The 19,748-nt window shown below is 54.0% G+C and overlaps 3 protein-coding genes across 3 annotated transcripts in view; 2 read left to right on the top strand and 1 right to left on the bottom strand.

The window, feature by feature from the left end:
• Nucleotides 1-428: 428 nt before the first annotated feature.
• On the bottom strand, nucleotides 429-19,485 carry LOC122212677. The gene is made up of 4 exons (XM_042926642.1): nucleotides 19,310-19,485; nucleotides 4,390-4,605; nucleotides 3,435-3,982; nucleotides 429-795 (listed from the first exon to the last, which is right to left on the bottom strand). Exons 1-4 carry the CDS (start codon nucleotides 19,483-19,485, stop codon nucleotides 572-574), a joined length of 1,164 nt encoding a protein of 387 aa, XP_042782576.1. The 3' UTR covers nucleotides 429-571.
• Nucleotides 2,932-19,748, top strand: part of ASMTL (acetylserotonin O-methyltransferase like) — a 71,656-nt gene continuing 54,839 nt past the window's right edge. The window contains exon 1 of the mRNA XM_042926539.1: nucleotides 2,932-2,997. The gene's annotated coding sequence lies outside the window, so the exon portion shown is untranslated. The remainder of the gene's footprint in view (nucleotides 2,998-19,748) is intronic.
• P2RY8 (P2Y receptor family member 8) overlaps nucleotides 2,935-19,748 on the top strand; it is a 37,450-nt gene continuing 20,636 nt past the window's right edge. Inside the window, exon 1 of the mRNA XM_042926541.1 lies at nucleotides 2,935-2,997. The gene's annotated coding sequence lies outside the window, so the exon portion shown is untranslated. The remainder of the gene's footprint in view (nucleotides 2,998-19,748) is intronic.

The following is a 19,748-nucleotide window of genomic DNA, read 5'->3' as shown; positions in this document are numbered from 1 at the left end:
TTTCCAGCCTGTTCTCCCTGCGGGACCTCTAGATTCCTCCCCACTCACTCAGGATCGGCCCCCAGCTCCCCAAAGGCACAGGGACATCCGGTCCCTCTGGCCTCCTCACAGCCAGCCCCGAACAACCTAGCCGCAGGGACCCAGTTGGCCTGTGCCCAGCTTCTCCTCCCCGTTTGACGTTTCTGGGGTCTAGGACAAATTCCGGACCCCAGGAGGGATATGAGTGCAACTTCTCTGCAAGGTGCACACACACAGCATGGCCACGGGAACGCGCAGCTCACGGCCGGCCCCAGCATATCCACCTGGGGGTGCAGCCCGTGGGCAGGGACCTCACTGTTCCACCCCGAAGTCAACCACAAGCACAGGGACCACAGAGCAGGGGACAAAAACTCAGCCTTCAGGCCTGATCCGGCCCCCAGCTTGCTTTTGTCAATAAAGTTTTATTGGCACACCGCTGTACCCATTTGGTTACACGTCGCCTCCGGCCGCGTTCACGACAACCGCAGAGTCGAGGGATCTCAACAGACGCTGCGTGGACCTCGAAGCTTAACTGTTTACCATCTTCTTCCTTTCAGCCGAAATGTTTCAACCCCGAGCTCAGAGATGAATATTCACAAAAAGGTGTCGAATGCACTCCACGGCCTTGGATGCATTCATCCAATGAAGGCTGATCTGGAAGAAAGGTATGCACCAGATCGTCTAAAAGCCTTGACTCGTGCCAGGGGGTTGCTTTATCCTTGGCGGCTGGAACCTGCCCACGGGACAGGACAGTGGGCACAGGTGAGTCCCTCTGGTCTGTTTAAAGAAAATGAAGGCACAGGGAGTCAGTATGCTTCTTGGAGATCCTATGCACCCGATGGATAGATACCTAGATAGATAGATAATAGATAGATAGATAGATAGATAGATAGATAATAGATGGATAGATAGATAGATAGATACATAGATATGATGGATGGATGGATGGATAGATAGATGGATAGATGACAATACACAGATAGAAAGATAGATAGATAGACAGATAGATAGATAGATAGATAATGGATAGATGATAGATACATAGATGATAGATAGATAGATGATAGATAGATAATGGATAGATAGAGGATAGATAGATACATAGATACATAGATAATAGATAGATGATAGATACATAGATACATAGATAATAGATAGATAGATAGATGATAGATACATAGACGATAGATACATAGATAGATAGATAGATAGATAGATACATAGATACATAGATACATAGATATGATGGATGGATGGATGGATGGATGAATGGATAGATACACAGATACATAGATATGATGGATGGAGGGATAGATGGATCGATGGATGGATAGATGGATAGATAGATAGATAGATAGATAGATAATGGATAGATGATAGATACATAGATACATAGATACACAGATATGATGGATGGATGGATGAATGGATAGATACATAGATACATAGATATGATGGATGGATAGATGGACAGATGGATAGATAGATAGATGATAGATAGATAGATAGATAGATAGATAGATAGATATAATGGATGGATGGATGGATGCATGGATGGACGGATGAATGGATACATAGATACATAGATATGATGGATGGATGCATGGATGGATGGATAGATAGATAGATGGATAGATGATAGATACATAGATACATAGATAAACAGACATGATGGATGGATAGGTAGATAGATAGATAGATAGATAGATAGATATGATAGAGGGATAGATGAGAAATTATTGATAAGTAAATAACAAGTACATGGATAGTAGTTGGATAGATATGAATAGATACATAGGTATATATTAAAAGACAAACAAAGAGCTACATATTAATAGATATAAGCTATAGATATTGATAGGTATGGACACACAGATAATAGAATTCACATATAGATTAAGATTACAGGTAGAAATAAACAGATATTTGATCAATAGGTGGGTAATGGATAAACAGACGGGTAGGAATACGATGGATGATAAGTAGATGTAGACAAGCGATACATAGACAGACACACAGATCACACCCGTGCGTTTCCCCCTGCAGGAGTGAGTGGTTCGGTACCTGCGAGTTCAGCGCTCCGGGACACCTTCCAGAATATCATCCCTCAGTCCCAACGCCTGGGTCTCCCACGGGACACAGGTGCCTGAGCTCAGAACTCGGCCCCCGCCCCCGGGGGGTCGGTGGTCGTGCAGCCAGCGAGCCCCGACCCCCCCCCCCCTCCCAACCCTCTCCCGAGGCCATCCCTGCGCCGCCGAGGCCTGGGCCTTCTGGCTGCTCGCCAAAAGATGTCGCAATGCACACAGCTTTCCAACGCGAACGGAAATATGTTCCGCCAGCAATTTTGTAAAGTTCTTTATTAATTTAAAAACAGAAAGTACATAATTTCAGCGGAAAACAGGAGTTCGCCCCGTCTGGGGATGCGCCTTTCCTTACCCGCGTGCGGGGATGTTGCGGGGGGGGGTCCCTGCTGCGGGCCGGGGTTGCGCGCGATTGCTACGTGCGCACGCCCCCGGCGGGCCCTGCGGGGTCTCCCTGAGGCCCTCCGCCAGCACCCCTGAGGTCACAGGCTGCAGAGGTCACCCCCTCCTTCCCCTCCGCGGGGCCGGGCTGCGCGCGCGCGCGCGCCTCCTAGGAGGCGGGGGGGGGGGGGGGGGCCCACGGGTTTGGCCGTCCACACAGCGCTCAGGCGGTTAGTAACACAGGAAATTTCAAAACGGGTTTCCTCTCTACCCACCCTGCCTGCCTCCAGGGGCTGCGTGCCCGGAGGTGGACCCCGAGGCATTTGCATTTGGACAACGGCAGGCAGACCGCGTCATGCGCCCCGTGCGCCCTGCGGCAGCCACACACCGGCCACCCGGGCCGGCGGATCAGTCCCAGGCCCGTCACCCGGCGGGGCTGCAGCAGGAGGCTGGCCGGCTTCCTGACCCCAGACGCTGAGCCACAGCTGAGGGCGGCCCTCTGAGACCTCGTCCCCAGGTGAGCGCTGCGCCCGTTCCTGCGCCCCTGCACGGTCTGGAAGGGGGGAGGTCGGGACCGGCGGGGTCTCACGGGTGCAAGGGGCAGGTGCACGTGACCGCCCCATGGGGGTGCACGCGGAAGCAGAGAAACCCCCAGAGAGGGTGCGCACGCCTCCCGAGCATCGAACCCCCTACCCCCTGCACACCCTCCCTCGGCCACAGGCAGCGGTGCAGAGGTGAGCCCCAGGGTGCCCCAGCGGATGCCCCCCGCCCCCATAAAGGGCCCCCGCGGGGACCCTGAGGCCACCCCCCTCCCCCCGACATGAGCTCGCTGGTGCGGGTCACTCACACAAAAAAAACTGGGTCTCTGAGCGTGAGCACAGCCGCCCCTGCAGCGTCTGGGGAGAAGCGACCCGGTGGCGCGGGCTGGACCGCGGTTTGGACACAAACACCCACCTGCAGGGCTCGGTTCACACTCGCTGGGGAGGAGGCGGAACTCCGGAGCGCGCGGTTCGGTGCCCAAAGCAAACAAGGTTTCCTGGTGTCCTTGTCGTGTTGTACGTTCAGAAGCAGGGCCCGGCGCAAGGGCGCTGAGGAAGCCGCACCCCCGTCGGCCCCCCAGGCACGGACCCACGCACGGCCCTGCCGGGAATGTGCGTCGGGCGCGAGGGGCCGGCCCTTCGCTGCTGGAACAGGGGCATTCCATGCCCGCATTGCCATTGGTGCAGGGAGACGGGGGGTGTGTCCCCCGCGGACGTCGGCCCCCAAATCCCAGACCCAGACCTCCGGAGGAGTCAGGAGGTCGCGCGTCGGCCTCCAGCCGCTGCACACGTGGTTGTGCCTGCCTCCCGCAATGTCCCCGCTCAGCCGCGCTGACCGAGGGAGGCAGGACAGACAGCTGGACCCCGTGCGAGGCGCACCTGGGACCCCCTCCCCAACGGCGCCAGAGGCGCGCCCGGGACAAGGGGGCGGGGAAGAAGGTCCTGCTGGTGATGAGGCGGCGCCTGGGAAACCAACGGGCCGCCTGGAGATGCCGCTTGGCCGGCCGGTGAGCCCTCCCATCGACCCCCACCCTGGGGGGCCGCTCTCCTTTTTCTCCGTGTGACCACCCGCCCAGCGGCACCGCGGTTGGGGGCCTCCCTTTCACATCCCTTTCGGTGTCCCTGGAGGCAGCCGGGAGGGCGGGCAGGATATGAGGAAGCGAACACACACCTGCTACCTCGCTCTGTGTCCCCCAGCGAGGACATTTGCCAGGGCCCCCCCCCGCCCCCCCGGAGGTGACCCACGCCTGCCAACTGAGCCTCTGCACCCTTCCCCGGGACCAGCAACGCCGCGGGGAATCGTGACCCTGTGACCAAGTTCGGGCAGCAGCTGCGGGGACGTCCCTGGGGACCGCGCCGGGCATCCCCACCTGTGTGCGTCCGGAGCCTCGAACAGATCTGCCAGCTGCGTGCGCTTCTGAGATGTGCTGGGGTCTCGGGGGTCGGGGGCTGCGCCAACATCATCCTTGTGCTTCGTGTGGGGAAACTGAGGCTGGAAGGGGCGCGGGAGGTGGCCCAAGCACACTGCACCAGGTTTCTGGCCTCCAAGGCCTTTCTGCTTGGCCAGGTGCCTGGCCGCGGAACACCTCGTCACGTGCTGGGCTCAGTGCTGAGCTTTTCTGGGGGGAGGAGGACTCAAAATATTGAGATGCAGACCTGGGCTTCAGGCTGCGAGGATTTGAGGTGGGAAGAAATCCAGAATGGCTTCCAGGAAGAGGTGGGACTGGTGGCCAGGTCAAGGTGGCACCAGGGATGTCCTGAGAAGGATCAGGGGCAGGGATGCGGGGTGTGTGTGTGTGTGTGTGTGTGTGTGTGTGTTCTGGGCGGGGCTGGGGACGACCCCAGCAGGAGGGTGACATTTTAGCACCAAGCCCACAAAAGCCGTGGAAGCTTACAACACTGTTGGCAATTTTGGAGCTGAGCTTTGGAAAGAGAGCAGGTTGGGGCCGTGGTCCGGGGTCAGGATGTGAGTGGGGTGGGCGGTGCCTGAGTGGGGAACACCACACAGGTGGAGTCCCTGGGTTGCCAGCAGATGACAGGGGCTGGAATAGAGGGGAGGGGTGCCCTGTGACTCCCGATGGCTGGGAGGCAGGGAGGCATGGACCAAGGCAGGACAGTGATGTCTGTTGAACGTGGTGCCCTTGTCCACCAGCTGGTGCCGGCTGGACCCCCAGAGAGGCTTACAAACAGGTGTGGGGCTCTTATTAGGGACCCCAGGGGACCTTGGTGTTGTTTACGGGGGACCCCAGGCAGGGGGAGGGGCCAGGGGAAGCTAGTGGCAAAGGGGGGGGGGTTGAGGACAGAATCAAGTGTCAGATACACAGGGCCAGGGCATGGTCTCTCTGGTGTGGCACTGCTCACATTCGGGCTGGGTTATTCTGTCATGTTCTATGGGGCATTGGGTGGTTTCACTCGTCTGCACCCATCAGATGCCAGTACATTTCCTCCCCCAAGTTGGGGCAACCAGAAATGTCCAAAGTCCCCTGGAAGAGGGGCAAATTCACTGCTGGTCATGAACTACTGTGATAGAGAGATGATACACAGATGATAGATAGATAGATAGATAGATAGATAGATAGATAGATAGATATTGATGGACAGATGGATAGATGGTTGGATGGTGGATGGATGGGTGCATGGATGGATGGATGAATACATAGATGGATGAATGGGTGGGTGGATGGATGGATGGATGGAAGAAAGAATGTGTTGATGGCTGAATGGGTGGATAGATGGAAGGAAGGAAAGAAAGGAGGGTGAGTGGATGGATGGATGCATGGATGGAGCAATAGTTGGATGGAATGATGTGTGCATGGGTGAATGGACAGTTAGATAGATACATGGATGGATGGAAAGATGGATGGATAGATGGGTAGATGGATGGGTGAATGGGTGGATGGACGGACAGATGGGTGGATGGACAGATGGGCTGATGGATGGGTGAACAAATGGATGGATGGGTGGATGGAAGGATGGATGGATGGATGGATGGACGGACGGATGGATGGACGGATGGACAGATGGATGGGTGGATGGACAGACAGATGGGTGGATGGACAGATGGACTGATGGATGGGTGAACAAATGGATGGATGGGCGGATGGAAGGATGGATGGATGGATGGATGGATGGACGGATGGATGGACAGATGGATGGGTGAATGGACAGACAGATGGATGTGTGGATGGGTGGATGGACGGACAGATGGGTGGATGGACAGATGGACTGATGGATGGGTGGATGGAAGGATGGATGGATGGATGGATGGATGGACGGATGGATGAATGGATGGATGGACAGATGGATGCGTGGATGGACGGACAGATGGATGTGTGGATGGGTGGATGGACAGAGAGATGGGTGGATGGACAGATGGACTGATAGATGGGTGGATAGGTGGATGGATGGATGGATGGATGGATGGATGGATGGACAGATGGATGCGTGGATGGATGGACAGATGGATGCGTGGATGGGTGGATGGACAGATGGACTGATAGATGGGTGGATAGGTGGATGGATGGATGGATGGATGGATGGATGGATGGACAGATGGATGCGTGGATGGGTGGATGGACAGATGGACTGATGGATAGGTGAACAGATGGATGGATGGGTGCATGGAAGGATGGATGGATGGATGGACAGATGGACTGATAGCTGGGTGAACAGGTGGATAGATGGATGGATGGATGGATGGATGGATGGATGGATGTGTAGACAGGTGGATGGATGGGTGGATGGATGGATGGATGGATGGATGTGTAGACAGGTGGATGGATGGATGCATGGATGGGTGCATGGATGCAGGAATAGGTAGCTGGATCGGTGATGTATGTGTGGACCGATGAAGCAATCCCAGTACCTCTCTCAGCACCTGTCTCTTAGGGCAGCTGTAACACATGAGCAGAAACTGGTGTCAGGGATGTTGGCACCACCGAGGTGGTGGTTACGCAACACGGTGAATGCACTTGAAGCCACTGCAGTGCTGACTTTAACATGGTGCCTTGTGTGTCAATATCAAAAAGACCGAGTGGAAGAAAATAGCCGTCGGATGCTGGTGCTCTTACTTCCTCATCCTGGGCTATAAACAGTGCCTACAGGACACACTGCCAGTGCCCTGGGTGGCACAGGTTCTGAGTCACGCTCACAGGAAGCCATGAAGGGGCGTTCCTGAAAACCCCAGCACAAGATGCCCATCCTAGGCCACAGCTGGCTGGTTTCCTTCCCCCCGAGCAAGGCTCCCTTCTAAATAAACACATTGGCCGCCATTTGTAAACAGGCGTGCACACAATGGAAACGCCGAGCGTCTGCATCTGGGGCGGTGTGCAGAATGTCCTCTGAGCTGTGGCCTTGATTCCCAGCTCATGCTGGCACCACGGTGACATTCGACACCGTGCATTCCACGCTGGCTACCCAGTGCTGATGTCAGGCTCCGTGCACAGCGCGGTTGGTGAAAACGGATGCTGGGGCGAGGAGATGGGGGACCAGAGGGATTATCCAGGGACCAGAGAAATGTTTAGGGACAAGGACATTTTGGGAACAGAGGGCTTATTGGAGACACATGCCGAGGATCGTGGCCCCGTCATCCACATTCAGGGATCTCACTGGGGTCACAGGGACCCGGTGAGTGCCCTTTCCCAAGAATGTCAACAGGCCACGTGTGCTCCGACAATGACCCAACTCACAGCATCTGACCTGTGTCCCAGCCCAACACAAGAATTCTCCTCAGATCCTCTTTCCTCCTGACACTAGTTTCCATTTCGCTCAGCACATCACACAACTTCCTTAGAGCTTTCTACTCATCCTGAGGCTCCGGGAGGCGTAACAGCAAGCCCAGGTCACATGCCCTGGGGCTTCCCATAGGGCACTTGGGGGCAGGGGCTGGGTGGCTCCTCAGCCCCCTGCCTGGTGCCGCCCTCCACATGAGGAGTGATGTCGGCATGGCGTGGTCAGGGCTGTCCTTGTAGGTCCCGCCTCCCTGAAGGTCAGGCTTCAACACCCTCCAAGCACAACCCAGCCCCTGCCTAACACTGCCATTCTCACCTGTCCACAAGGTGAGCACCCCACACCCCACCCCATCTTCTGTGCACTCACCTAGCAGGAGGCCAGGGACCCCATGCCATCCCCTGGCTCTCTGACCACTTCTGCTGTGATACCTCATGCACCTGGGTGGGATGCCTGATGACAGGTCCTCATATGAACAGAGTAACTGCAGGACACAGCTCTTCTCTCCCAAGCGCGTAGCCCAGACCATTCGAAACATGCTCAGACAGATACTTCTTCATAGTGGCATTACTCACAACACCAAAAAGTGGGGAAAACCCAAATACCTATCAATGGAAACATGGATAAACAGCATGGGAGGTTCATCCACACGATGGAATATGACTCCACCGTGAAAAGGAAGGACATTCTGACACCTGCTACCCCATGGATGGACCTTGAAAAGATGATACTCAAGGAGAGAAGCCAGATGCACAAGGACACATCATGTGGGATTCTATTTACAGGAACTAGAAGCTGAGGTCAGGGTGTGGCTGATTCTGTATCTGGTGGGAGTGTGCTTCCTAGTCCACAATGACCACCATGCTCCATGATGAGGAAAGGAGTAAAGACAATAAGTGTCCACAGAAAGCAGCTGCTGGTGGCCTGACGTGGCCAGACCTTACTGTCCAGGTGTTGGGTACACGGTGTAGAGTGACAAGCCATCTTGATTTGCCTGGGAAGCAGGAGGTCTTGACAGGCAGGACCTGGAGGTCTAAAATGGGGACAATCCTGGCAAAATGGGTGTAGTCAGTTGAATGGTGGACCCCTTACCCCCAAATATATGTCCATGCAATAATCCCCCCAGAACCTGTGGACCTTATTTGGAAGTCCACGTCTTTGCACATGTGGTTGACTGAAGGATTTGAGATGAGGTCATCTTGGATGAGGTTGGGGCTTAAATCCAATGGCAGGTGTCCTTGTAAGAGACAGAAGAGGAGACACAGAGGAGAACCCATGGGAAAATGGAGGCAAAGATGGGAGGTCTAGTACAGGATAAGGTTGGATAGATAGCTAGATAATAGATAGATGTATATGGATGGATGGATGGATAGATAAATAGATACATACATACATACAAACATAGATAGATACATAGGATGGATGCATGGATGGATGGATGGATGGATGGATGGATGAATTAGGTGGGTAGATAGATGGATGGATAGATAGATGGATAGATGGATAGATAGATGGATAGATAGATACAGTGGGTGGATGGATGGATGGATGGATGGATTAGGTAGGTAGAGATAGATAGATAGATAGATAGATAGATAGATAGATGATAGATAGATGATAGATACAGTGGATGGATGGATGAAGTAGGTAGATAGATAGATATAGATAGATGATAGATAGATAGATAGATAGATAGATGATAGATATAGTGAATGGATGGATGGATGGATGGTTGGATGGATGGATGGATTAGGTAGGTATGTAGATAGATAGATAGATAGATAGATAGATAGATAGATAGATAGAATGGATGGGTGAATGGATGGATAGATAGATAGATAGATAGATAGATAGATAGATAGAATGGATGGGTGAATGGATGGATGGATAGATAGATAGATAGATAGATAGATAGATAGATAGATAGAATGGATGGGTGAATGGATGGATGGATGATGGATAGATAGATAGATAGATGATAGACCAGTTGTTTTTCATGCTAGGTCCTGGGCACTGCTGACATGTGCAGCTGGATGGCTTTATGAAGCTGGGCGTCCTGTGCACTGAGGGTGATGAGTGTGACCAGGAAAAAGAGCCCTATACATTGCAGAGTGTCACCTGGGGACCCAGTCACCTCCGGCAGAAGGCCCTTGGCCAACACCGAGCCTGGTTGAGCGGGAGCATTCATACCACATCTCATTGTCGTGGTCCACAGTGTTGAGACACGCTGGGGCTCTCCTTGGGGTCTCAGGGAACACCCAACCATATTGACTACAAAAATCCACGTACGCTGCAGTGAATCCCGTGTATTAACACCGAGGCTAGCCCAGGGGGTTCTTTCGCCAAGCCCCAGGGTGTCTGTCTGGGGCTCCATGATGTGGATAGATCAGACACAGCCTCCAATCTCATGTGAGGCCCAGGACGTGATATCGTCATTCCGAGGGGCCTTGACAGTCAGATCAGTTCTGTGCCTCCATCGTAGGACACGCGGTAAATTAGGAAGTGTGATGCGTTATGAGCTCCGCGATGGTTTTCTGGTGTCAATGCTGCGTGGGGACCCAACGTTTTCACACAACCACCTGGTCCATGAGCGGTGGGGGTTGATCTTCTGTGGCACTCAGGAGAGTCCTCCATGGGCTCCAACACATGCCCAGGGCCCCCTGCAGGACAACTGAGCCCGTCTCCCCACCATGCTTCTTGTGCTTAGAGGCAGGCGGTGGGTTGCACCTGGAGAGGGGCCTCCAGGGGGGACAAGACGTCCTGGGGCCACACGCCTTCTGATTGAACCACCGAGGAAACCTTTCCCAGGACCGAGTTGCCCCTCTCCTCAGCCTTGTCCGGCGCCTGGGACCCCGAGTCTCCAACGCTTCTGACAAGATAACATCTCAAGGTCGACCCACATCCAATTCAAGTGGAGCTGCCCCGATTCATGCCGTGTGCTTTCAAATAACCTGATTCCACCTTCCGTGGAGAGTCTTGTCATTAAATATCCCTGGGCCCGTCTGGAGGGGAACGTGCCAGTTCCAACGCAAGATGACATGTGTCTTTGGAAAGCAGAGGTCTCAGAGGTCAGAGAGAGAAATGCATTCACTTTCTGCGCTGGGAAAAATTAGCAACAGCCCCCAGGGTCTTCCTTCTCTGAGGGTTTCTGTGTTGATCGAGGTTCTCAACAGAAGCAGACTGTGGTGGTTGCTTTTATGTGTGAAGTTGGCTGGGCCTCAGGTGGCCTGGATATTGGGGCCAACAGGACTCAGGGTGTGTCTGGGGGAGATAAGCATTGTATCGGTGGACTGACTAAAGCAGACGGCCTTCCCCAGGGTGGGTAGGGCTCGTGCAGTCCTGCGATCCTTTCACAGCCAGAGGACAACACAAGGTGGCTAACAGGAGACCCAGCTCCCTCTGCCTCACCGTCTCCAAGCTGAGACATCTGTCTTCCACTGTCCCCAGACTGGAACATACAGAGTCCGCTTTCCTGGGCCTCCAGTCTGCAGACAGGAGACCACGTGAGCCTCTGCAATCATGTGAGCCAATTCCTTTAATAAACTTCTTTATATGTGTGTGTAGATATCATACTGGTTCTCCTTCTCCTTCTCTTATATGAATGACAAGGATCATTCATATAAGAAACACAAGGATGGATGGATATAGAGAAAGGAGGGAGGGAAGGAAGGGAGGGAGAAAGAGAGGGAGGGAGGGATAGAGAGAGAGACAGAGAGAGAGAAAAAGAAAGAAAGAAAGAAAGAGAAAGAAAGAAAGAAAGGAAGGAAGGGAGGTGATTGATACATACATGATAAATAGGTAATAGAAAGATAGATGATGGATGGATGGATAGATAGATAAATAGATAGAGGATAGTGGATGGATAGATAAGAATGATGCATAGACGGATAGTAGATGGATGGATAGATAGATGGACAGATCTACATCTATCTATAGGAGAGACAAAGACAGATAAGGAGACAGAGATCTTTTTTACTTATTTATTTTGAGAGAGAGATTTATTTTAAGGAACTGACGGCTACAACCATGGATACTGGCAAGTCTGAATTCTGCAGGGTTGACCAGCAGGCTGGGGCCCAGGGAAGCAATGATGCTGTATCTTGAGCGTGAACACCATCTGAAGGCAGAATTCCCACTTCCTCGCAGGAGGAGATCAGTCTGTTTCCCTTAGAGCCTTCAACTGATGGGATGAGGCCCACCACCTCACGGAGGGCCACCCGCTTTACTCAAAGTCCACCAATTTAAACGTTAATCCCATCTAAAAGAAATGCCTGCACAGGAACATGTAGGCTCGTGCTTGACCGCAGATCTTCATACTGGGGCGCAGCCAAGTGGACACATAAAACTCCACATCACCTGGCAGCAATGAAGAAGGGCTCTCTCAAGGGTGCTCTGGGATTTGGGGCAGGTGGCACGGCCACATTCATCCCATGGCTCTCTACCCTGGGATGAGGCTCGTCTTAGAGGGCACGAGGGCACATGGTTTGTTGTATTTTGGTTTTTGCAGAAGTCTTTGTGTGGACGTACATTCTCGTTTCTTTTCGCCCCCATTTTATTGAGATATACCTGATGTATAACTTTGTACGAGCCCCAGGGGGACAACATAATAATGCACCATGTGAAATGTGCCAATGGGTTTTTATTCTTAAGTTTCGGAAGGGATAAGAAAGAACACTCGAGACCTTCGACCCTGGGAACCAAAGAATGAAAACCACTTTCCTGGCGAACTGCTCCTCTTGTGTTTTCTTAATCTAACTGGTCGTCCTCTGAGTTTCATCACCAGAAACCAAAGTGATATCTCTCGTCCACAGAGATACGTCACATGTATCAGGATGGGGTGGCTCGGTCTTTCATTCACCTCCTCTGGTGCACACCTTGTGAAATCCAGCAAGTGGATGGGATATGAGGACACAACACCTCCAAAATGAGACGCCTACTGTGGGGTCCTTGTGTTCACGGCAAGATACAGATCTGCTTCTCGTGATCTTAATCAGTGTTGCAACAGTGAGCCCACTGGCCTCCACACCACCCAGGAAACCCAGCTCTTTTCCTGCCTCCCAGGGGCCCTGCAGTTCACAGTGGGGGGCAGGGCGTAGGATTCTGTATGTGCAACAGCACGCCCGCCCTCCCTCCCCGGCTACCAGCCTAGAACACAGATAAAGGGTGTGTGTGCATCGGGAAGTCGTATGTAACTCATAAGAAGGAAGCCAACAGAAAAATGAGGGGCCTACTTAGAGAGGTACCAGAGTGACGTGTGAATGCAGAAACATCACCCATTTAGGTATGGGACTGTGTCATTACGGGCTGAACTGCGTCGAAAATTCAGCTGTCAAAGTCCTCACCCCAAGACCTCAGAATGTGACCCCACTTGGAAATGGGGCTTTTGCAGATGTAATTCGGTAAGACAAAGTCACACTGGAGGAGGCTGGGTCCTCACTGCAATATGACCGGTATCCTCCTAAAAGGGAGAAATTTGGATACAGACACACACACCGAAGGAGGACCACAGGAGGACACAGGGAGTAGATGCTATCTACACATCCAGGAGAGAGGCCTCAAAAAGAACCAGCCTCTACCCCACCTGGATCTCAGACACCCGGCCTCCAGGACCAGGAGGCGTAAAAATCTGTTTATTATTCTGTGACAAAATAAATTACAGACTCAGGTACTCTGTTACAACAACCATAGGAAACCCATACGGTCGGGATGACTTCCTACACAGCATTAGGACTCCAACCACTGTGGTTTTCTTTTCTGCTTCCTGCCCTGATCTGTTGTTTCTCAGAAATGGAAACCAGTTGCACCGAGAGCAACACCATGGCCTGTGGAGGATTCCTTGTCTCCCCCTGCAAGTCTTACTGGCCTCCGCACTTCAGTGTGATTTTCAGATGGCTTTCAGAGGGACTGATTGTGTCCACGACCACTCCAGCTCAAGACCTGCCTGGAACAGATGGACGGAGACGCACTGCTCTGTAGAGTTCTCTCTCCCATCAAGTATCAAAGGGGGCACTCCACGGGTCAGAGGCCACGAGGAAGAAAATATGGACAGGACTCCCTCAGGCCACCCCAGATTTCCTTATCTAAATTCCAGACCCCACGGGCGTAAGGATCAGCTCTACATAGTCACCAAACACAACATCTTGTGGGTCTGCAGCCAACCTCACACGTTTCCAAGGATGGAATGCATTCCCAATGCCACTCTCTGACCTCAAGGGACTTGAGCTGGAAACAAGTACCGAACAGCCGACCAGATTTTCTTCCACGGCTGCACCCTTCCACATAACCCACGGGCCAAAGAAGGAATTGTGACGAGAACAGAAAAGATTTTGAAGGAATGATGTCATCCGCAGACACAGCCCCACAGAGGCCCATGATGTCCTAATCCTCGTGAGATAGGCAGAATGCACAGAGCCCGATGTGGGGCTTGAACCCGCAAACCGCAAGATCAAGACCTGAGCTGAAGTCAGACACTTAACAGGCTGAGCCAAGCAGGTGCCCCAATACTTTGGCATTTAGCCGGAGAAACAGATTTCGGACTTCTGGCCGCTAGAACAGCGAGAAAGCAGATGTCTGCTGTCTAAAGCTTGTGGTGCTTTGTTACAGCAGCCTTGGGAGGCTCATACAAACAATAATGAAGACACAACGTATCAAAACACCTGAGATGGAACCAAAGCAGTAAACACAGGCAAATTCATAGCCTTGAATGCATGCCTGAGACATAAACACAGGCAAATTCATAGCCTTGAATGCATCCCTTAGACAAGAAGAAATGCTGTATGTCCAAGGCCCAAGATTCCTTCTTCAGTATTTAGAAAGAGCTAGCACAAACCAAAATAAGGTGGAAAGAATACAATTATGAAAGCAAGAGATTGATAGAATGGGGGGAAAATGTACAGGAGAGGAAGAAAAAAATGTGGACAGGTTATCCTTATGCAAAAAATGTGGACAGGTTATCCTTATGCTTGAGAGGTCCAGCGTTTAGATATGACTAGCGTCTACACCATGGAGTTGTTTCACAGGTTGAATGTGATTACACGTGTTTAAGGTTGGCTGACAGGAAATGCCTGATAAACACCCACTAATTACAATCAGGCATTCCAAAGCAAGTGACACCTTATTTCTGTTTTGTGTAACACCCTCTGTGTTACATTTCACATCACTGTGAAAGGATGGAGGCTGGGCACATCCCCTGTAAGATGCTTTCCCGTTTCCCCAGCAGATACTGTTTTTCCAGGATGGATGTGAATGTTGGCTTCTCCAGCTACGTGCAGAGACTTGGAACCTCTGAGCATTCCACCTCCTGTCACCCACATCCCCTTCTGAAAAATGCAGAAACACCACGCTCCCACACAAAGCTAACATTTTGACATGTATTTCCAATCGCCCCAAAACAAAGCAGTTTCCCCGAGAACTGCTTTGCACACCGCCCCCTTTGCCTCAAGTCCTACGTGATCCCCTCCCTCTCTGTGCATGAAGATTTAGGGCACCAGGGGTTTCTAAACTGAGATGCCCAGGGCACCAGAGACCACCTGGGGGTCCCTGTACACACTTAGTTTTTAAACAACCAACTTGTGGGGCACCTGAGTGATTCAGATGGTTGAGCGTCTGACTTCAGCTCAAGTCATGATCTCACGGTTCGTGAGTTCGAGTCCCGCGTTGGGCTCTTTGCTGACAGCTCAGAGCCTGGAGCCTGCTTCACATTCTGTGTCTCCCTCTCTCTCTCTCTGCCCGTCCACAGCTTGCTCTCTCTCTCTTTCTCTCTCTCTCTCAAAAATAAATAGAAACATTAAAAAATTAAAAACAACAACAACAACCAACTCATGACAAAAGACATAAAGTTGCTCCTTTTCTAATCAACATTCAGCTCCAATGCAAGTTCAAATACAAGCTCGAGAAGGTTCTAGAATTCTTGGCGTACAAGAGAAAAGTAGGTCCTCCTCCAGGATAAATCCTACCATGGTGCAAATAGACCCCAGCAGGTCCAAAGGAGATGCCCACCCTCTTAATATTCAGCCCCACATATCCCAAACCTGGAGGGCCCCATGCTGCCTCCTGGAGGCACCGGTGTTCATGGCTGGGAAAGTGACTCAGAAAGCAGGAGAAGCCCCACGTTCACCAGGGCAGATGCACTACTGACCTTTTCAGTTTATCCCCCTTCCCTCTTCCATCCCCAAAGAAGGAAGAGAAGTCAGAGGGACACACCGCTACTTTCCAACATGGCGGGATCCTTTCTCACTATGTGCAAGATACACAGTGGGGATTCCCATGGGTGACACTTGTGCACAGTTTCCTCCTGCTCTGGTCCGCGTTACTCCGTGAGTGAGCAACCCCTTATTGGAACCAATCGTGCTCCAGTGACCTTGACTCCTCCTGTGTGACCTTGTAAGATGCCTGGTCGAGTCAATGCCTGTCGAAAGCAAAAATAGCACGGTGGACGCATCTGTCGCTTTACGGATATTCCCTTTTATTCAACGCGTGGGAAGGTCTCCACCAGAGTTCACCCCATTCGGGAAGTCGCGCCCGATACATTTCTTTACCGTCATGTTTAATAACTGTATCGAAGCCTCTGATATATTTATGTCACTTGCATCAATTTGACCGCACTGACCACAGACTCAGAAGAAGCTTTTTAGCACAGAGGGTCCGGCGGACAGGAAGTGAAACATGTTTCCATTTCAACCCGCGTACCTATCTTTGTCGTCCTGACTTGGATGGGGTCATAGAGCAAAGACTTTCAAACCCGGGTCTATAAGACTCTAGGCTCAGAGTCTGCAAAAGCACTGATAACAGAGTGGCAGTTTGAGGAGAGAGGGGAAAACAAAATAATGTAACATTGCACGATCTTTAACAAGAGTTCCTTCGCGGGTTGGTTAAATGCATGACACGGTACATGAAGGGGACACCGTTCGTGTGCCTTCGAAGGGGTCACCTGGCATTTGCATTTCTAAACAGTAATGTCCACGGTGTGTCCGACATTGTTTGCGTCTTTCAAATGTAAGATATTAGCTACAGTAGTAAATTCTTTTAGAGTCCACTTTAGAGAGGGTCATGTGTGATAGCATTGGGGGAGGGGTCTGTAACCCAGGCAGGGCAGGGCCGCTGAGATCCAGGCAAGGCAGGGCCCCTGAGATCCAGGAGGGGCAGGACTGCTGAGATCCAGGCAGGGCAGGGCCACTGAGATCCAGGAGGGGCAGGGACCCTGAGATGCAGGAGGGACAGGGCTGCTGAGATCCAGGAGGGGCAGGACCACTGAGATCCAGGAGGGGCAGGACCACTGAGATCCAGGCAGGGCAGGGCTGCTGAGATCCAGGCGGGGCAGGACCACTGAGATCCAGGCAGGGCAGGGCCGCTGAGATCCAGGAGGGGCAGGGCCACTGAGATCCAGGCAGGGAAGGGCCACTGAGATCCAGGAGGGGCAGGGCCACTGAGATCCAGGTGGGGCAGGGCCACTGAGATCCAGGAAGGGCTGCTGAGATCCATGCAGGGCATTACCCCTGAGATCCAGGCAGGGCAGGACCACTGAGATCAAGGAGGGAAAGGACCACTGAGATCCCGTGGGGGCAGGGCCGCTGAGATCCAGGCAGGGCAGGACCCCTGAGACCCAGGAGGGGCAGGGCTGCTGAGACCCAGGCAGGGGAGGGTCGTGCTCCCTCCAGAGGCTCCAGGGGAGGCTCCTTCCTGCCTCTTCCAGCTTCTGGGGCTCCAGGCGCCCCTGGGCTCGTGGCCGCATCCCTCCCGTCTCTGCCTCTGTCTTCACGTGGTTTCTGCTCTGTGTCTCTGTCTCCTATTGTGTCTGTTACAAGGACCCCTGTCATCGGATTCAGGGCCCCCCTCCTCCAGGATGAGCTCACCTCAGATCCTTCCCTTACCCACATCTGCAAAGACCCAGTTCCCAAAGAAAGCATCCTTCTCAGGTGCCGGGGGTGACGATGTGCACCGATCCTTTTGGGGTCACGTTTCCACCCCCAACCCCGTTGGAGGCCACGAATCAGGGCTCGGTGGATGGGGTGTTGAGCGTGGCCCCATTCCCGTAGGGCCAGGTGGGGAGAGGGCGCGTGTGGGGGAAACAGGCCGGGCCCCCGAAGGTGCGGAGAAAGAGGAACCAGTCCCCGCGGGGGCCAGTCCCTGTCTGATTGTCACCCACAGCAGCACCACATTAGGAGTGGGGGAGGGCGGGAGGCACAGCAGCCGAGAACAAGGGTGATAAGTCTGTTCTCAGCAGTCTACACTCGCTGACTTCCCTCCACCCACAGCAAGCCTGGAAATGGCTGCGGGTCCAAAGGTAGAAGTCCGAGCCCAACAGACACGGGGGCCTGCGAGGGTCCGCGGGGTCTGTCCCGGGGTCCCTGCAAATGTGTCCCCGGTCTGACATTTCCTCCTGCAGTCCGGTCCCGGGAATCACCCCAGCCCCTGAGGCCGCTTAAAAGGCCAGGGTTGAAATTCCCCACGTCCCTCAGGACAGAACTGAGATGTTGTCTCACCGCCACGCTGGGCAGGCTTCACTTCCCTCCTGCTGGGTGTCGTGTCCCCCACACCCCACCCCCGGCGGGCGACCGGCTGGGCTCAGCTCCGGGCCCCTCCCGGGTTGGCCCTGAGATTCCCTTCTCCAGGGAAGCCCCTGGGGGCCCACTCCCTGGGCAGCCTGCTGGCCGCCCAGACTGCCCCAACTCGGAGCGGGGGGGCGTGTGGAGCAAAGGGGCACCCAGGCCGAGGGTGCCCTGGGTGCCCGGGGGTTCCCTGACCCCTTCTGCCGATGGCACAGGGGCCCCCGTGCCCCCTCGGAGTCTGGCGGTCTCGGGGAGTCCAACTTGCTTCCGAACTTTAAAAAGCACCCGTAAATGGCCCTCAGGCCCTTTCCCTCCTGCCTGGGACCGGCATCACGTGGGGCCGCGGGCCTCCCCGGGATTCGCGTCCACCTGTAGGGCCACGCTGGGCAGAGGAGACCCACTCGGGCGTGCACAGCGTCCGGTCTTCAGCCTGTCCGCAGCCACCCCAAACGCGACCTCGCGATGCACACGCAGAGTCCCCTGTGCCCCCGCGGCCCGGGGCGGCGAGCGGCAGCTTTACTGTGCTATGTGGCTTTCATTTTTCGTGGGGAGGACGGTTCCCACGCGACCTGCCTTCTGAGCACATTCGGACGGGCACGATCATGTCCCGCCGTCTGTAAGCACGAGGCCGCACGGCCGATCTCGAGGACCGTTTCGTCCCGCGAACCTGGAGCCCCGACCCCGTCAAGCACCCCCTTGCCTTTCCGTGTCTCCCTGCCCCTGGCGCCCTGCACCTCAGCACGTGAGGGCCGGGGGACCGCCTCTGCGTGGAACCGCCACGGATTTCCCCTCCCGCGTCTGGCTCGCGTCGCTGAGCGCTGTTCCCGAGTCCATCGGTGTCACAGCAGGTGCACAGCGTCCCTCCTGCTCGAGGCGGACTGCCAGTGCCCGGTGGCCGTGGACCACGGGGTGTAGGTCACGTGCTCACACGACCGAAGTCGCAGCTTCCCTGTGATGCAGCAATCCCAGTCGGGACCCCAGAGCACCAAGCCAAGACCTCGGACAGCGGCCACACCTGCGTGTTCCCGACTCCGTTAGTCCCGGCGGCCGAGACGTGAGAACATCCCACGTGTCCGCCGAGGATGGGCCGACGTGCAAATTCTCCGTGGTGGGAGTGAGGTCCGGGCAGCTAAGCTTGACCGCCCCACCCTGGCTGGTCCTGGGCTCTTTGCACAGGACCGGGAGCCCCATCTCGGGCCCTACAAACCGTAGGGGATGCAGACACGCTCAACCCCGATCCCGAGGCCGTGGGGATGGGTCACGGGCTCCCCTCTCTGGCCCCAGGCTTTCCAGAGCTCTGTCCCCTTCCTGCTCCCCACTATGACCCCAAGACGCCCACCCCGTGCATCACCTCTGGTCCCTACTGCTGGTCCCCTGGGCTGAGATCCAGTGGGGGCTGAGGCTGGGGGTCTGAGATCCAGGCAGGGCTGAGACTGGGGGTCTGAGATCCAGGC

Source organism: Panthera leo, chromosome Y, assembly GCF_018350215.1.
Source record: "Panthera leo isolate Ple1 chromosome Y, P.leo_Ple1_pat1.1, whole genome shotgun sequence".
Lineage (NCBI taxonomy): Eukaryota > Metazoa > Chordata > Mammalia > Carnivora > Felidae > Panthera > Panthera leo.
Note: the sequence above shows the minus strand (reverse complement) of the source record. Positions and strands in the feature narration are given on the sequence as shown.